This window comes from Prionailurus bengalensis, chromosome B1, assembly GCF_016509475.1.
Source record: "Prionailurus bengalensis isolate Pbe53 chromosome B1, Fcat_Pben_1.1_paternal_pri, whole genome shotgun sequence".
Taxonomy (NCBI): Eukaryota; Metazoa; Chordata; class Mammalia; order Carnivora; family Felidae; genus Prionailurus; species Prionailurus bengalensis.
In genome coordinates this window covers 79,438,455-79,453,547 of record NC_057344.1, presented here as the reverse complement: position 1 = coordinate 79,453,547, position 15,093 = coordinate 79,438,455, and the positions used below count along the sequence as shown (strand labels likewise).

The 15,093-nt window shown below is 40.4% G+C and overlaps 1 protein-coding gene across 1 annotated transcript in view; it reads right to left on the bottom strand.

Annotated features, from left to right (window-relative positions):
- Nucleotides 1-15,093, bottom strand: part of NR3C2 (nuclear receptor subfamily 3 group C member 2) — a 354,747-nt gene that overhangs the window by 25,128 nt on the left and 314,526 nt on the right. Inside the window, exon 8 of the mRNA XM_043567788.1 lies at nt 11,767-11,924. Coding sequence (XP_043423723.1) covers nt 11,767-11,924 — 158 coding nt within the window. The remainder of the gene's footprint in view (nt 1-11,766; nt 11,925-15,093) is intronic.

Genomic DNA, 15,093 nt, shown 5'->3' with positions numbered 1-15,093 from the left:
AAGATGCCTATGTGTCTGGTTAGATTTCAATGTGATTGTCTATGACCATGGCTTCTAGGACCCTCAGTGGTTCTTTTTACCGGATATCTATATCTATATATCTATATCTATATATCTATCTATATCTCTATCTACCTACCTACCTACCTACCTACCTACCTATCTAATCTATCTCTTCCCAGAAAGCTCACCCTCTAGCATCATAAGTCTTATAGAATCAGGTAGGAATGGAATGCACTATTCTTTCATATGTCCTCAAACAAGGCAAGATCCTGGTCCCCCCCCCCGCCCCCCCCAGCATTCTTTAAAAAATGTGAGCAATGGCACATGTTCTATGGCTTTGCAACTTTTAAAATGTTAATTAATGAAGCCAAAGGAGTAGTTATTACTGCAAGAAAATACACCTTTCCCCCTTTCTTTAAATAAATTAGGATCAGACACAACTTTTAATTTTTCCAGTTCAGGATTAAAAGACACAAACTGCTGTCTGTTATCATTATAAGTTCATAGGGGAAAGATTCTGACACCAAAATAAATAAACAACAAAGCCCATGGAATGAGAGAAAATACTCGCAAGTCATGTATCTGATGGGGGATTAATATCCAGAATAAAGAACTTGTACAACTCAACAACTACAACAACTGATTTAAAAAATGGGCAGAGGAGTTGAGCAGACAATTCTCTGAAGTAGAAATACAAATGACTAATAAACACCTGAAAGATGCTCAACATCACTGATCATTAGAGAAATGCGAATCAAACCACAAGATACCACCTCACACTAATTAGAGTGGCCACTATCCAAACAAACAAACACACAAACACAAAGCAAAAGCAAAACAGCAACCAAAGAACAGCAAATAACAAGTGTGGGTAACGATGTAGAAAAACTGGAATCCTTGTGCCCTGTGGGTGGGAATGTAAAAAACTATGAAAACCAGCTTGGTGGTTCCTCAATAAATTAACATAGAATTACCATATGATCTGGCAATTCTACTTCTAGGAATATACCCAAAGAATTGAAAGTAAGGTCCTGAAGAGGTGGCTACACACCCACGTTCACAGCAGCGTTATTTATCATAGCCAAGAGGTGGAGGCAACTCAAGTGTCCACCAACAGATGAACAGATACATAAAACATGGCACATACTTAAAACAAATATTACTCAGCCTTAAAATGGAAGGAAATTTGGACACAACATGGATGGACGTGGAGGATAACCTAAGTGAAATACATCAGTCACAAAAAGACAAATACTGTATGATTCTATACATCTGAGGTACCTAGAGTAGTCGAATTCAGAGATAAAAAGTAGAGGTTGCTAGGGCTGGGGGAGGGGGATGAGGAGTTGTTTAATAGCACAGAGTTTTGGTTTTACAAGCTGAAGAGTTCTGGAGATTGGTTGTATAACAATGTGAGTGTGCCCAGCACTAGTAAATTGTACAGTGAAAAATGGTGGAAGTGGTAACTTCGATGCTTATGTATTTTACCACAATTAAAATAAAAGCAATGACAAAACCCTGTATGGAATTTTTTTACTCACTTCTCTATAACTGAAAGCAACTGCATCTCAGAATGTTGCCTGGCTATAGACCAGCAGTTGGTAAATATTGCCATAGTCTAAACATTAGCCACTGAAAATATTCAATGTTTTAAATCAACCTTTTCCAAAGAGGTAAGGAAGTAACACAGATTTGACATTAAGTCAGTCACAGGAAACCACGGCCAACCATGAAACACCAAAGGAGATAAAGTTCTGTGGCTGCATGTGGAAATTAACTGTCACTGTAACTAAGGTTTCATATGAACGTGATGGGTGAGAAAGGACTCAAGAGCAGTATCACTGGTAAAATCGACTTGAAATGCAAAATCAGCCTTGAAGCACCATGGCTGCCTTCAATGCCCGCCTTCCATCTCTGTCTCTGTCTAGATCCATATACTGTGCAGTATGTCTATGTATATTTAGTGTACAGAATACATGTATATGTATATACTATCTAGTAAAGCTTTCACTAATGCACAGTTAACTCCTACATGGCTGGATTGAGGTCTGTAATAGTTTGTTTTGGGGTTACTCACAAAGATAGAGTTTGCAAAGCCATTGCGATTTCTTTGCTGTACTCAAACACAAAAACTGCAGGTTCCTTCATCCACATATACTCATTTACACACATGTTCTCACATGAAAGATTCATACTTCCTATTTGTAACAGCAATTTTTTCTAAGGAGCTTTACTGGAAAATACCTTGAATTTTCTTCTTTTTAAAAAAATATTTTCCCAGTTTGCTTTGTGGATTCTGACTAGTTACTAGAAACTACAGAATATTAACACAAGTTGAATCAATCAGTAGTTTTTCACAATAATCTCCTCGTTGCTATGGCTATTGAAGTTTTCAGACTGTTTGCTGACTGACCTTTCTGCAGCTTCTGACCCCTCATTTGCACAGTGGGAGATACATTGTTTTCTGGTTTGTCCCCTTTGTACCTCTTTTTGCCTCCTTTTTTTTTTTTTTTTTTTTTTTTTTTAAGCTCAGCAGCAGCTCCTTTGTAGCCTCTCAGTAAACTTCCTTCTTGGGATCCACTGGCCGTTGCTCCCTCTGGGTTTGGGGCCAGGCTCTGTGTTCTCCACACCAATGCCTGCCTGGGCAGTGCCATCTGCCCTCAGGCTTCATGACTGCCATGTGCTGCCACCTCCCCAGTCTGTATCAGCACTGTCATGCCTCATCTTCTTCTGTATGGAGCCCAAAGTCTACCTGACATTTCTCCCTGGATATGCTAATAAGGGCACCTCAAATCAGTACACCCAAAACCTGCTTATCATATCCCCTCCCAAAGCTCCTCCTGCTCAGGCCCCTGGTCAGTTCTGGTTCTACCCCATCCAGCCACCTATGTCCAATTCCCAAGGGGCATCTTCTTTTCTCAATCTCCGTGTCCATTCCACCACATGAATATCTCCTCAGTCCCTTTTCCCTAGCTCTGACTCAGTCCCCCATCTCTTCCCCGGATCACTGCACCAGCACCCCAACTGGCCCTTTGTTTCTCTTGCCCTCCACTAATAGATTCTCTAGATCAGCACTGTCCAATAATGGATAGTTGTCAGACTTCCTACGTTGCCCCAAATGGTGGCAACTAACTACATGTGGCCACTGAGCATCTGAAATGTCGCTGGTGCAACTGAGGAACTCAGCTTAAATTTTACTTAATTTTAATTAACTTCCATGTAAACAGTCGCATGTGACTAATGGTCATTGCACTGCAAAGGGGCAGGTCTAGATTCTCCACAGATGTGCTCAAAATCCCTCAATAGCTCCCTTGAGGTGATTCACAGTTTCTTTCATTGTCCATCCTCATTTCTCTCAGTTCTTCCCCGATGCTCTTGGATACAATGAAATTCTCCATGTCTCAAAATCACCATGCTGTCTCTCTCTTGGGATATTAACTCCTTTGGCTACGAGCAGCTTCCTTCCATCTGTCTGGCAAACTCCTACTTTGCCTTTGGGGCTCAGCTCAGCAATCACTTCCCTCACCTCATGCCTTGGGCCTTCTCCACTGTGCCTCTTCCTCTTCCAGATACTCCAACTATGGGCCTTACAGCCCATATTGAGCACCTGTCATGCTGGATTTTAATCCCCAGTTTGATTGTTATACTCCCCATCATACTGCACTCTGAGGTCAAGGACCAAGTCTCCTTTGCTGCTGTTGTATCCTCCGTACCAGTACGGTACCTGGCCTGGTGGAGGCCGCTGTACATGTGCCTATTCTACTGGGACCTCGGGTCCCTGAAGCAGAGCCCCTAAGCAGCACTTCCTTTGCATACCTCTGTGGAGATGATAAACAGGAAGTGTAACTGACAGGGATGTCTCATTCCACAGGGTCTAAAACAACGAGACACCGAAAGATATCTTTTCTTATGCAGTGTCCTGGTTATTGAAATCCTCCTTCCAACAGGTTTAGGAAGACAGTAATTCAGCTATTCTTTTGCCTCTCACAATATGAACTGATCAGAAACCCTAGGGGAGCTTGGAGAGTCACAGTCATGACCACTGACGCTGCCCTTAATTCATGTGTGAACAAAAAAGGAACAGGTAAAGACATCCTTCATATCTGTGGGGAGTTATATCTTCTATCTGGGCTTCATGGCCAATCCTTGAACCGCCCAGACCTTTCTATACCACACCCAAAGTCAAATTCCTATTTATCCACAACATTGAAATACTAGAATATTCTGACCTATCTTTTTCATTTCCCCCCATTCTTATTTTTTCTTACATCCGTTGGATTTTTTTTCAACTCTACGAACATAAAACATGTTCTAAATGAACATTTAAAATAAGCACTCACTGGCACAACTCACCCAGGACAAAGCATTCTGAATCATGCTATACTCTTTAAATTAAATTTAAATTAAAAATTTGTAAAGGCAAATGACAGTCCTTACATACTATATAGAAGTGCAGAAACAGATGCTGTAAACCATTAATAACTGTTCCACTGGTTTCACCAGCTAGACAAAGAGTAAGATTTGCCATGTCAATTATTCATTTAATTTGAAACCTTTAGTTATGAAGACTTCTTTTTCAAAAGGGGAGGGTCTTTGCATAATTTGTATCCTCCCTCCACTGGTGCACAAGGCTTTGCTCCCTTCTCTGACTCTGGAATAAACAATTCTTCCTTTATTTAGAAACTTTCTTAGTCATGGTCTTGTCAAAGGAGAAGGCAGTGTAACACTGCTAACAATTATATTAAATAATTAAGTTTTGCTCAGTGAAATAGAACTGTGGCTTTGAATTTGAACTCTCTTACACACATACACGTGCACACACCCAGGTGTGCTATTGCCAGTACTGTACAAATAGAGAATCAGGAGCGCCTGAGTGGCTCAGTTGGTTAATTGTCTGACTCTTGATTTCAGCTCTGGTCATGATCTCATGGTTCGTGAGTTCAAGCCCCATGTCAGGCTCTGTGCTGACAGCCAGAAGCCTGCTTGGGATCTTTTTCTCCCCCTCTCTCTGTCCCACCCTGTGATCTTTCTCTCTCAAAATAAATAACCATTAAAAAAAAAAAAACAGAGAATCAAATAGTGTCATTTCCTTGTCACCTGAGCAACAGGAAGAGAGGGAAGTTTCTCTCCTCGTGCTGCAGCAGCATGGTCAGCCTTTTTTCATTGCTAGCAGTATTCTGGTAACACCGGAGGCAAGGGTTTATGGTTCGCCAGGATCAATCATCCTCATGGTCACCTCACAGCAATCATTCCATCATCAAATACCTTTAATCCTTTTATCGAATCAGAAAGTGGTTCTAACACACCCCAACATGTTTGTAACAATACCAATCTCCCCCAGTAAATGTGTAGCTGATGTGTGCACCAGGACCTGAAGTACCGTGGAAATGCTTTAGGACTGACTTAATTCTATTAACTCACTACCAGATAACTTTTGTGCTTCCTGCCCTATTCTGTGGAATGATCTTTACTGCCTATTTCCCTGCTTGATCTGGCCAACTTTTAGACTGTCATTTCCTTGAAGGTACATGCTATGTCTCAAAGGTTTGGGTGTCTCTGTATTTAAAAGTAAATTAAGGGGAGCCTGGGTGGCTCAGTCAGTTAAGGGACCGACTTCCGCTCAGGTCGTGATCTCATGGTTTGTGGGTTTGAGCCCCGCATTGGGCTCTCTGCTGTCAGCACAGAGTCTGCTTCGGATACTCTGTCTCCCTCTCTCTATGCCCCTCCTCTGCTCTCTCTCAAAAATAAACAAACATAAAAAAAAAAAAGTAACAAGTAAATTAAAACTGCCTGATGGAAGGTTTTTGGTGGTACAGAGACATGCTTCTGAGGAAATTCTAACAAAGTATGGGAAAAGGGGATGCAAAGGGGTGAATGTTTGTTTGGTGCTTGCTATGTGGCAAATGCCTTATGCAGTACCTGTGTTATTGCATTCAGTCCTAAAAATTCCCTATAAGGTGGATACTATTCCTGTTTTATAGTTGAAGAAACTGAGGGTGGAAAATTTAAGTGCTCAAGTTTACTGAGTGAAATGGTGGTGCCACACCACAGGCCATCCCCAGGGGTTCCATTTCTGTGGTGGGCTCCTATTTTGGTCTCAGAACACTTCCCGAGGAGAAGCTGATTGGGAAGATGTAAACCAGAATCAAATGTGAAAGAAAGCGGGCTGCCCAAATGGTGGACGGAGCCAAACTTGTGGCTGGCATTCTTCAGCGTGCGGTAAGAAATGCTGAAAATAGGTTTGCGTCGATCTCAAAACCACCTATAGTGTAATCATGATGGAAATTACCACTACCACAGCCCGGATGCAAAAGCACCCACTAATTAAATGAGCAATGAGAATCTCAAAATAATTTGCTAATAGTCTCGACTGCTTGCAGCAATATTTCTTCGGTTGGTGACTGTATCACTGAAACTTAACGCCCTCTTCATGTAGAGCATGAAGTCTCCCCAGTGTGCACGTGTAGCATTTACTGTATCACCAGATGTTCTGCTCCTCACCCCCCATCGTCTCCCCACCTCGCAGAAGGAAAACCTTGGCTCCGAGAGAAAAGCCACTTCAGTTGTTGAGCATTCTCTCTGGAACCACAGAAGGCAATTATTCAACAACATGGCCCTCAGAGTGTTTCCTTTTGTCACAAGAGAACAGCCTCTAAGTGATACGCCAGTGCCTGCCCAGGTTCTTACCTGGATTTAACGATTGTCCGCGGAGACAAAAGCCTCCACACTTAAGTCTGCTCAGCTTACACTGAGGCAGACCCAACATTATGTTTTGGGAACTGCTAAACATGCGTGCCACTTTAATACAGCGCCAGGTTTCACTGCCTTCAAGATGCAACCGTGTGCCTCACGAAAACAACGCATTCCACAAGATGCCAGGGAAGATCCAAACGAGTCTGGAGAGCTGGAGCGCGGTGCAGCTGTTTTTAATGTTCCTCGTTGCTAGTTTTCTGATCTGCAAAGATGCAGACCGGCCTAAAACTGAGCAGCTGCTCTGAGCTTGAAGCTTTCCTTCACCATGACGGTGGTGTGAAAAGTACTAGACAGTGAGTCAAGAGGGCTCAGGTGCACTGGCTACCTATGGACCCTGCAAAATCACTCTCTGGGTCTCTGTCTCTTATGAAATAAAGATTCTCTGAAATCCCCCTCTCCCCCCCCACAAGCCTTCCAGGACGCCTGCCTGGCACAGCTAACTCCTGTAACTTTTCAATTAGACTTATTATCAACTCAGAATAAACAGCAGTGAGTCCACATCCACAACTAATGGCACGCTCACCTCATCGGAGCTCCCAAACACAATGCCTGTGTAGTGCCGTCTGGGTGCCCTGGGCAGACTACAAGCTCCTGGAGGTCAGGCTTTGGGTTTCTTCCCCTGAGTACGCTGCCTTGCACTTTCAGATATGAAAACATTTGTTGAGTAAGCGGAACATCTTCCCCCATCAAACAAACGGGATTCCTAAGGACAGGTATTCTATTCACACTTGCACCTGCGGTTCCAGAACAGGGTGGGTACTCACTGGCACAGGAAAGAATGCAACTCATGTGCTCTCCAAGGTTCTACTGCCCAGATGGCCAGTTCTGGTGCCTGATTACTTTCTGCTGCATGCATATTGTGCTCCAGCCACCTGCCTAGAATCTAAGCTATCTGAGGGTTGGGTTGGTGTCATGTATTTATTTTGTATCCCCTGTAGCCCTGTCAATATTGCTAGGCACCAGGCCCCTTTTTTTCTAGTATATATGTTGAAATAAAGTTATCACCATAGTATGACCTTGAAACTAATAGAAAAAGTCCTCTAAAAAGTACTATTAATATCATTTAACATTTACTAACAGTTCTACACAAAGATCATAATATAATCCTTGACCTCTATGAATGAACAGAAGTTACCAATAAATTTATCAGAAATGTGCTTCTTTCACATAGAAAATTAGTCACCAGTCTTAGCAGTAGCTAGAGAATGACTATTAATGATCAATTCTCTTTAGAAGAATAAGAAATCTGTATGTTTTACAAATACCACCCAAACATTTACAATGCAAAAATACATCTATTCCTAGCCGCCTGCCCACAGCTGCTTTCTTTGAAACATTCTTTGGGGAAAGATTGATGTTCAGGAGGATTATGATTCATTAAAATTGCTGACCGATTCAAATAGCTGCCAACCTATTTTTTCAGAAAATGTTCCTTTCACTCACCTTGGCACCATTCTGCCAACACACGTGTGCACCATGTGGGAGAAATCCACATGTCCTGAGATCTATGGACATGTGTCCTGAGGGGTGGCATGCTATGCATGCTATTTAAGCAGAACTTTGATTTGATTCATAGGGTTCTTATTTGTGCGAACCTCAGGAACAAATGCTCTTTTTCCACAAGGTGACCAAAACTAGGCTTGAGCACAGAGCCAGTCATTGTGTAGCTCTTTGTTCCCTGGAAGAAAATTCCACAAATGTTGATTCACTAATTTACTCTAATGAAAAAGCTGTAGGCAGTCTCAAGTCTGAGTAAGCGTGAATGTTAGAAAGGTCCCTCTAGACTTACAATGCATTTTTCAATGTTCTGTCTAGAACAGGAATATAAATAGAGTGTTCAAGATGCTTCTGTTGGGCTACTTCTAAGAGCAGACATTTTTGATAATTTAAAACGAGGGTTTCAGAATTAAAATGACAGCAGTGATTCCCCAAAGAAAGTTCTCCTTCCAGCTATGGTGGAATAAGGAAGATTGGATTCACCCTTCCACAAGAAAAAAACAAAAAACAAAAATGCTCTGAGAAATACATTAAAAAAATGGTTTTTAAGACACTCCATATCTGTCAATGAAGGAGAGTGATCTCTAGAAGACAACAGGAGAAAAGCTTTGTGACACTGGCCTGGGCCAAGACTTCTAAAAACAGGATTCATGAAAGAAAGAAACAATCACTTGGACTCTATAAAAAAAAATGGGAAACTGCTCTTCAAGAGACATTGTTAAGAAAACGAAGATAAGCCACAGACTGGGAGGAAATACTTGCAAGTCATAAATCTGATAAAGGACCCGTATCTAGAACTTTTAAAACTCAACAATCAGAAAGCAATCCAACTTTTAAGAATGAGTGAAACAGCTGAATAGACAACTCACAGAAGATGACATAAAGATGGCAAATAAGCACACGAAAAGATCACTAATCATGAGGGAGATGCAAATTAAAACCACAGTGAGATACCACCACGTAGCTATTAGAATGGTTAAAATTAGAAAGACTAGCCATAACTGCCAGCAAGGAAGTGGAGTAGTCTGAACTCACACGTCTTAAGCGGATGTACAACTGGACAAGCACTTTGGAAGACAGTTTGTCAGTCTCATAAAAAACGAAAACACACATACCATATGACCCAGGCATTCTACTACTAGCTAGCTCTTCACCCAAGAAAAAGAAAGCAATGTCCATACAAGACTTGTACACAAATTTCAGTGCAGCTTTCTATGTTACAGTCCCTAATCTGGAAACAACCTAATGTCCATCAACAGGTGACCGGACTAGCAAACTGTGCAATATCTGTATGGTGGGATGAACTAGTGATATGTGCATTAGCATGGATGAATCTCAAAATAATTATGCTAAGTGAAGAAAGGCAGACAAAAAGAAAAAAAAGCACAGTACATACTGCATGAGTCCATGTATGTGAGACTCGGGAATATAGAAGTCCAACTTGAAAGCAACTGGGGAGCAGGAGGTGGAAGTAAAGGTTAAAAAAGGGGCACAAGGAAATTTTTCGGGTAATAAATATGTTTGTTATCTTGATGGTGATGACAATTTCATGGGTGTATACTGTGTCACATTTCCCAAAGGCACGCTTTAAGAATGTTCAGTTTAGGGGCTCCTAGGGTGGCTCAGTCAGTTATGCGTCCGACTTTGGCTCAGGTCATGATCTCGCGGTTTGTAAGTCTGAGCCCCACGTTGGGTTCTGTGCTGACAGCTCAGAGCCTGGAGCCTGCTTCAGATTCTGTGTCTGCCTCTCAAAAATAAACATTTAAAAAAATGTTCACTTTACTGCGTATCAATTATACCTTGATTAAAAAAAATACTAAAAGGACCCTTTTTCCCTCGGGGAATTTTGCAGAATATCATCATTTATGATATAGCCATTTGGGTCAAGCAGTCACTGAGTTCCGATCTTGTGCCAAGCATGGCACTGAGAAAACCAAGATGGCAGAGGACAGTCGGACACACTGACCACTGGGGTGGACTCTAAGTGTTTCCACAAGGCCACTTTGCTTAAGGCACACAGACTCTGAAAGGCTGTGGATAAGCAAGTTTTAACTTTGGTCGTCAGTCTCCTTACGTGCAAATTGCTTCAAAATGTATCAGCTATTATCATACGTTGCAATGATGACACATTACATACCAATCTTGATATTGTACTTGTGCCTGTCCATACGTTTGAACACATATGAGAATTCATCAAGAAGGAACCACAAAAACCCATTCGGAGTCCACTAGAAAGGACTTTCAACAAAACTGACAGAAGAAAGTAAATGTACTACTGGTTCTTGTGCAGATGACCTGCCCTCCAGGCACTATTTTTCTCTGTTCCCCATGTGAGTTGTGCTCTCTAGAGCTGTGTTTGCCATCATTTTCTCGTCCTAAGATTTTCCCTTAGGCCATGCTCTTTAGGCCACTGACAATTAGCAAAATTATCACTGAATTCACCTTGTGGGAATGTGACCCATCACATGAAAAGTTGAGAGAAAGCAAAATCAATGTGATATGTATGGAGTCTTTGGTGTAAAACACTGGAAAATGACATTCTTTATCAATCAAACCACAGAGACGCCACATTCCACTGGCATAAACAAAATTTTAAAGGATGACTCATTATTTCAATAGTAGTATTGTTATAATACCAGCCATGGAGCCTGGCAACATTTTTCTGAACAACGGAGAAATATTTGAATTCTTATACAAATCATATGGGCTGAACTTGGGTAATAACTTTTCCAGAAGAAAGTATGAAAACCTCACAAATATCAAAAACTAAATCAGCATGACTGTGTACAACTTTTTTTTTTTGAGCCAGAACTAGAGAAAACTGCTCACAAAGTGAAACAAGAAGCATATTTCAAGTGACATAACAAAGCAAGTTATCCAAATCGATATTTTGTAGAAACTGCTAACAAACACCTCGACTACATCTATAATTGATTGATTTAGAAACAAGCTCAGAATTTACTTTCTATATTTACATAAGACAAGAAAGGTGACTCCCGTGAGGAATGAATATAGGATTCAAAATTTGGCAAAGATTGAGATGATCCCAGTTGGCCCTAGACCACTAATAATGTTTTGGGAAGATTGGGTTATTAGATTAACAGTTGTAGAAGATGGACGCTATTTGTGCAATGTTAAAGCAAACATTTTTATTAACCAAACATTTCCTAAATTGTAAGCAGAAATGTGAAACTTGATCTGACACCTGTAGCAAATCTGAGGGCTTTCCCTGGCCCAGGACACAGAGGTTTTGCCATTATGGTCCATAGTACTCTTACCCTGCTCAGGATGGAAAAGAGCCACACCCTTTACTTTAAATGAGGTTTGTTTCAAAGGTTATCTGAAGGAAATTTCCTTTCTAGTCAGTTCTCACCTCTTGCTGCCTCCCACTGGATAATTTACCTCTATTCTTCCCAAAGCCCTGAGAACTCTTTCTCCCTTCTCCACTGTTTGGTCAACAGTGTGTGTGATTGTTGATCCTTCATTTAACAGGCACCAAGAGGCTCTACTTACGTCATGCATGGAGTCCAAAAGCTTGGTCAACTGGTAGAACCTTTGCCAGCTCTGCCCAGAGTTGTTGGGACACTTAGTTACCATCTTCCTCAGTTCTTTGATGTAATTTGTCCTCATTTCTTCAAATGCAGCCTGGCTTTTGAGGCCATCCTTTGGAACTGTGTTTAAGGAATACAGGCATGTAAATTCCCAGGATGGGAAAGAGCTCTAACAATGGTGTAGAATATTTTGGGGTTTTTAGGCTCATACTTTTAGATTGATACTGAATCGTAATTAATTGCACTTATAAATAAATATGGCAGTTATCTATTGGTGAATTCTTGTCCACATCCATATATGAAAGAATAGTAACTGCTCTTTATTGGATGTATATTAATATACACCTTGCATATATTAACTTGATCTTGACCTCAATTTTATGACATAACCATTATTCTCATTTTACAGATGAGGGAATTGAAGACTGGAGGTTTAATCCTGCCCAAGAAACACAATAAATAAATGGCTGAGAAGGAACAGAAACCTAGATCAATTTCCAAAGCCTGCCTCATCACCACAATGCTACACTGCCTTGTACCCTGTCATCAAAGTTTCTTATGAATCCTAACTTGCAAGTACTTCATAGGTAAGAAAATACACTTTGATTTTCCAGGACAACTGGAAGAGCCACCAACAGTCTAAGCCGGGGCTAGAATTAGAAAGCAACATCTCCATATACATATTCAAATATCAAAGACACTTGGGGATACTGGCCATCTACCAAGGGGGAGGCCAGGCATGCTGAGAAGTGCTTTCTATCTTCTTTGTACCAGGATCCTATGAGCAGTTGGGCATGGTCACGTGGCCTTCCAGACAACCTGGTGGTGGTGCTGTGCACTGGTTTGCGTGTGCAAAGGAGTAACACAGCGGTGGCTCTGCGTGCAAGGCAGAATCGAAAACTTTTTGGAGAATAAACCACGTTCACCTTATCTGTGATGATGTGGAAAATGAAGCATCACATTTTCTTTTGTGTGGTGGCTGGTGTTTACTTTTATTTGGGATTCAGGGCTTGGAAACATATCAAGTGTTTCTGTGACCTGCTGAAGGGAGATGCTTTGTCCCAGGACACACGTGAAAGCACTTTACAGAGGAAAGGCGCTCCTGTGCCTGGAAGGAGGTGTATGTAGGGCAGAGTGTAAACTAAAGTACTCCCTTTGAAAATCTACTTTTGTGTTTGCTTTCTTTCTACTATAGCCAATAGTGATATGCATGCTTTAACTTTGAAAAATGAAATCACTTAGGACTTTATTTTTAGGAGATGAAGATCTAAAGAAAATTCATCTTGTGAAATTAATGTTCTGAGTTTGAAACTGCTCTTATTTTCACTTCTTAATTATACAGCATGTTTGTTACTTTATCATAACTGGGATAAATAATAATTCACTTGGGTCATCAGCCCTTTAGAACAGCTAAGTACATTTTTGAGTATTATGAGGACCCTGGAAACCTGAAATACTGCTGCTTCCAAATTAAACCCTGGCTGTCCCGTACAAAAATATGGATTATCTTGCAAATTAAATTCACATATTATGTTAACAGTCTTCTCGAGTTTAATTGTTGAGGCTCTGGTTTGTGGTTTATCTAAGTCTATTTTTGTGGGGAAAAAATAAATCCCTAATAGTAATTGCACAAATTCCCGAGACTGCCACAAGAGTGGCTGTGGTTTCAAATATTTGACATTCATGTCAAAAGTTAAATGCCATCCATTATATAACAAATAGTTTGTTTTCTTTAAAAATAAAGCCTTGTTTTAAAAGTATAAAAAATATGAAGGATGGTTATAACGAGGATGTTAATAGTCAAACTTTAGATCTACTTTCTACCAAACTTTTAATGTTAACTTAAAACTTTCTGAAAGACACTGAATGTCTGCAAATACTTTGCAAACAGTGCCCACCCACAGGTTATCATTTATTTTTTTAAGTTATAAAATATTATGGAGTAAACCTTTTGCTTTTCAGTATAAATATTTATGGATAACATCCTATACATTAAATAACTACCTAAAATTAGAATGGAGTGAATAAATTTCACTACTATATTTCACTACTATTCGGTATATCCACTAAAATCCACCAAGACCTTCATATGGATAGTCCTGTATCGGAAATTCTCAAGATTATAAACAACTTATGTCAAATATTACTTATATATTATCTGTAACTGAAAGATATTGTACCAATTTCCCAGCCAGATTTTTTAGGAGTTGAAGCAAACCCACAAATAAGGAGAACTTAAGCAAAACCTCAAATTTTGGAGGTCGGCCCAGATTTTCTGAATTTACTTATTAAATACAGCAGGGCTGCTGGAAATCATCCAAAATCTATGGGCTGGAGAAGAGCAAAGAGACAATTGGGATAGAGGGTCGTCTGTTTTCCTCCATAAGCATTAAGAACACAAGATTCTCTCAATGTCATTGGTAAAGACATTCTTGATACACTGGACATTAGGTGTACAATTTAACATCCTAAATAAGAAGAACAATTTTCACACATTCTGTCATACATTAGCAAAATAAGCTTACTAAAGCCTGCAGCTCTATGATTCATACAATTCTTTACTTATGTTTTCTTGCCTTTTTATTTTGCTTATCCAGCATCTACAAAACCCAGAATTGAAAGTATTGAGCTAGTTGGAAGCTAATAAATTAATTCGGGTAGCTTCAAAATGGTATCAGAATTGATTAAAGGCTGACTGATTAAATGGTATAAAAGGATAAGACACCAATTAAGATTGAGTAGTCAGGATTTGTAAAGAATTGGTATCATGAGCATTTTTTAGAAAAAAATACTTTATTTAAATTCTATCACCCATTTGATCTATCTATAGCTATATATTTATGTCTATGTCTATATCTACATCTATATCAATCTAAAACATTTTTCAAGCCAGCAATGGTTAATGACCTTGCTTGGAAAGGGGAATAAAATCACGGTCACCGAACTTATAGATTCCAGTTATATTCCAAAAGGATAAATCAGGAACATCAGAAATCTCGAGGAAGGACAGAGCGGGGAGAAAGAGCCTGGTTCTACTGACCCTGCAGAGGAGGGTTGCAAACACAACCCTACAGGAGACTGCCTGAGTGTAATTAGTGAGGAATGGTAAGGCCTGCGGCAAACAGGAGAGAGCATGCCCTGCCCTGGGCGATCAAATTCAATGAAAATAAAACAAGACAAAAGGCCAAAAGCAACCTAAATTCCTGTGCAGGCCAAACAAAACACAGCTGTGAAGTGCTGGTCCCACCTCCCTACCAGGCTGCTGTTTTGCCCCCTTCCTGGGAGCCTG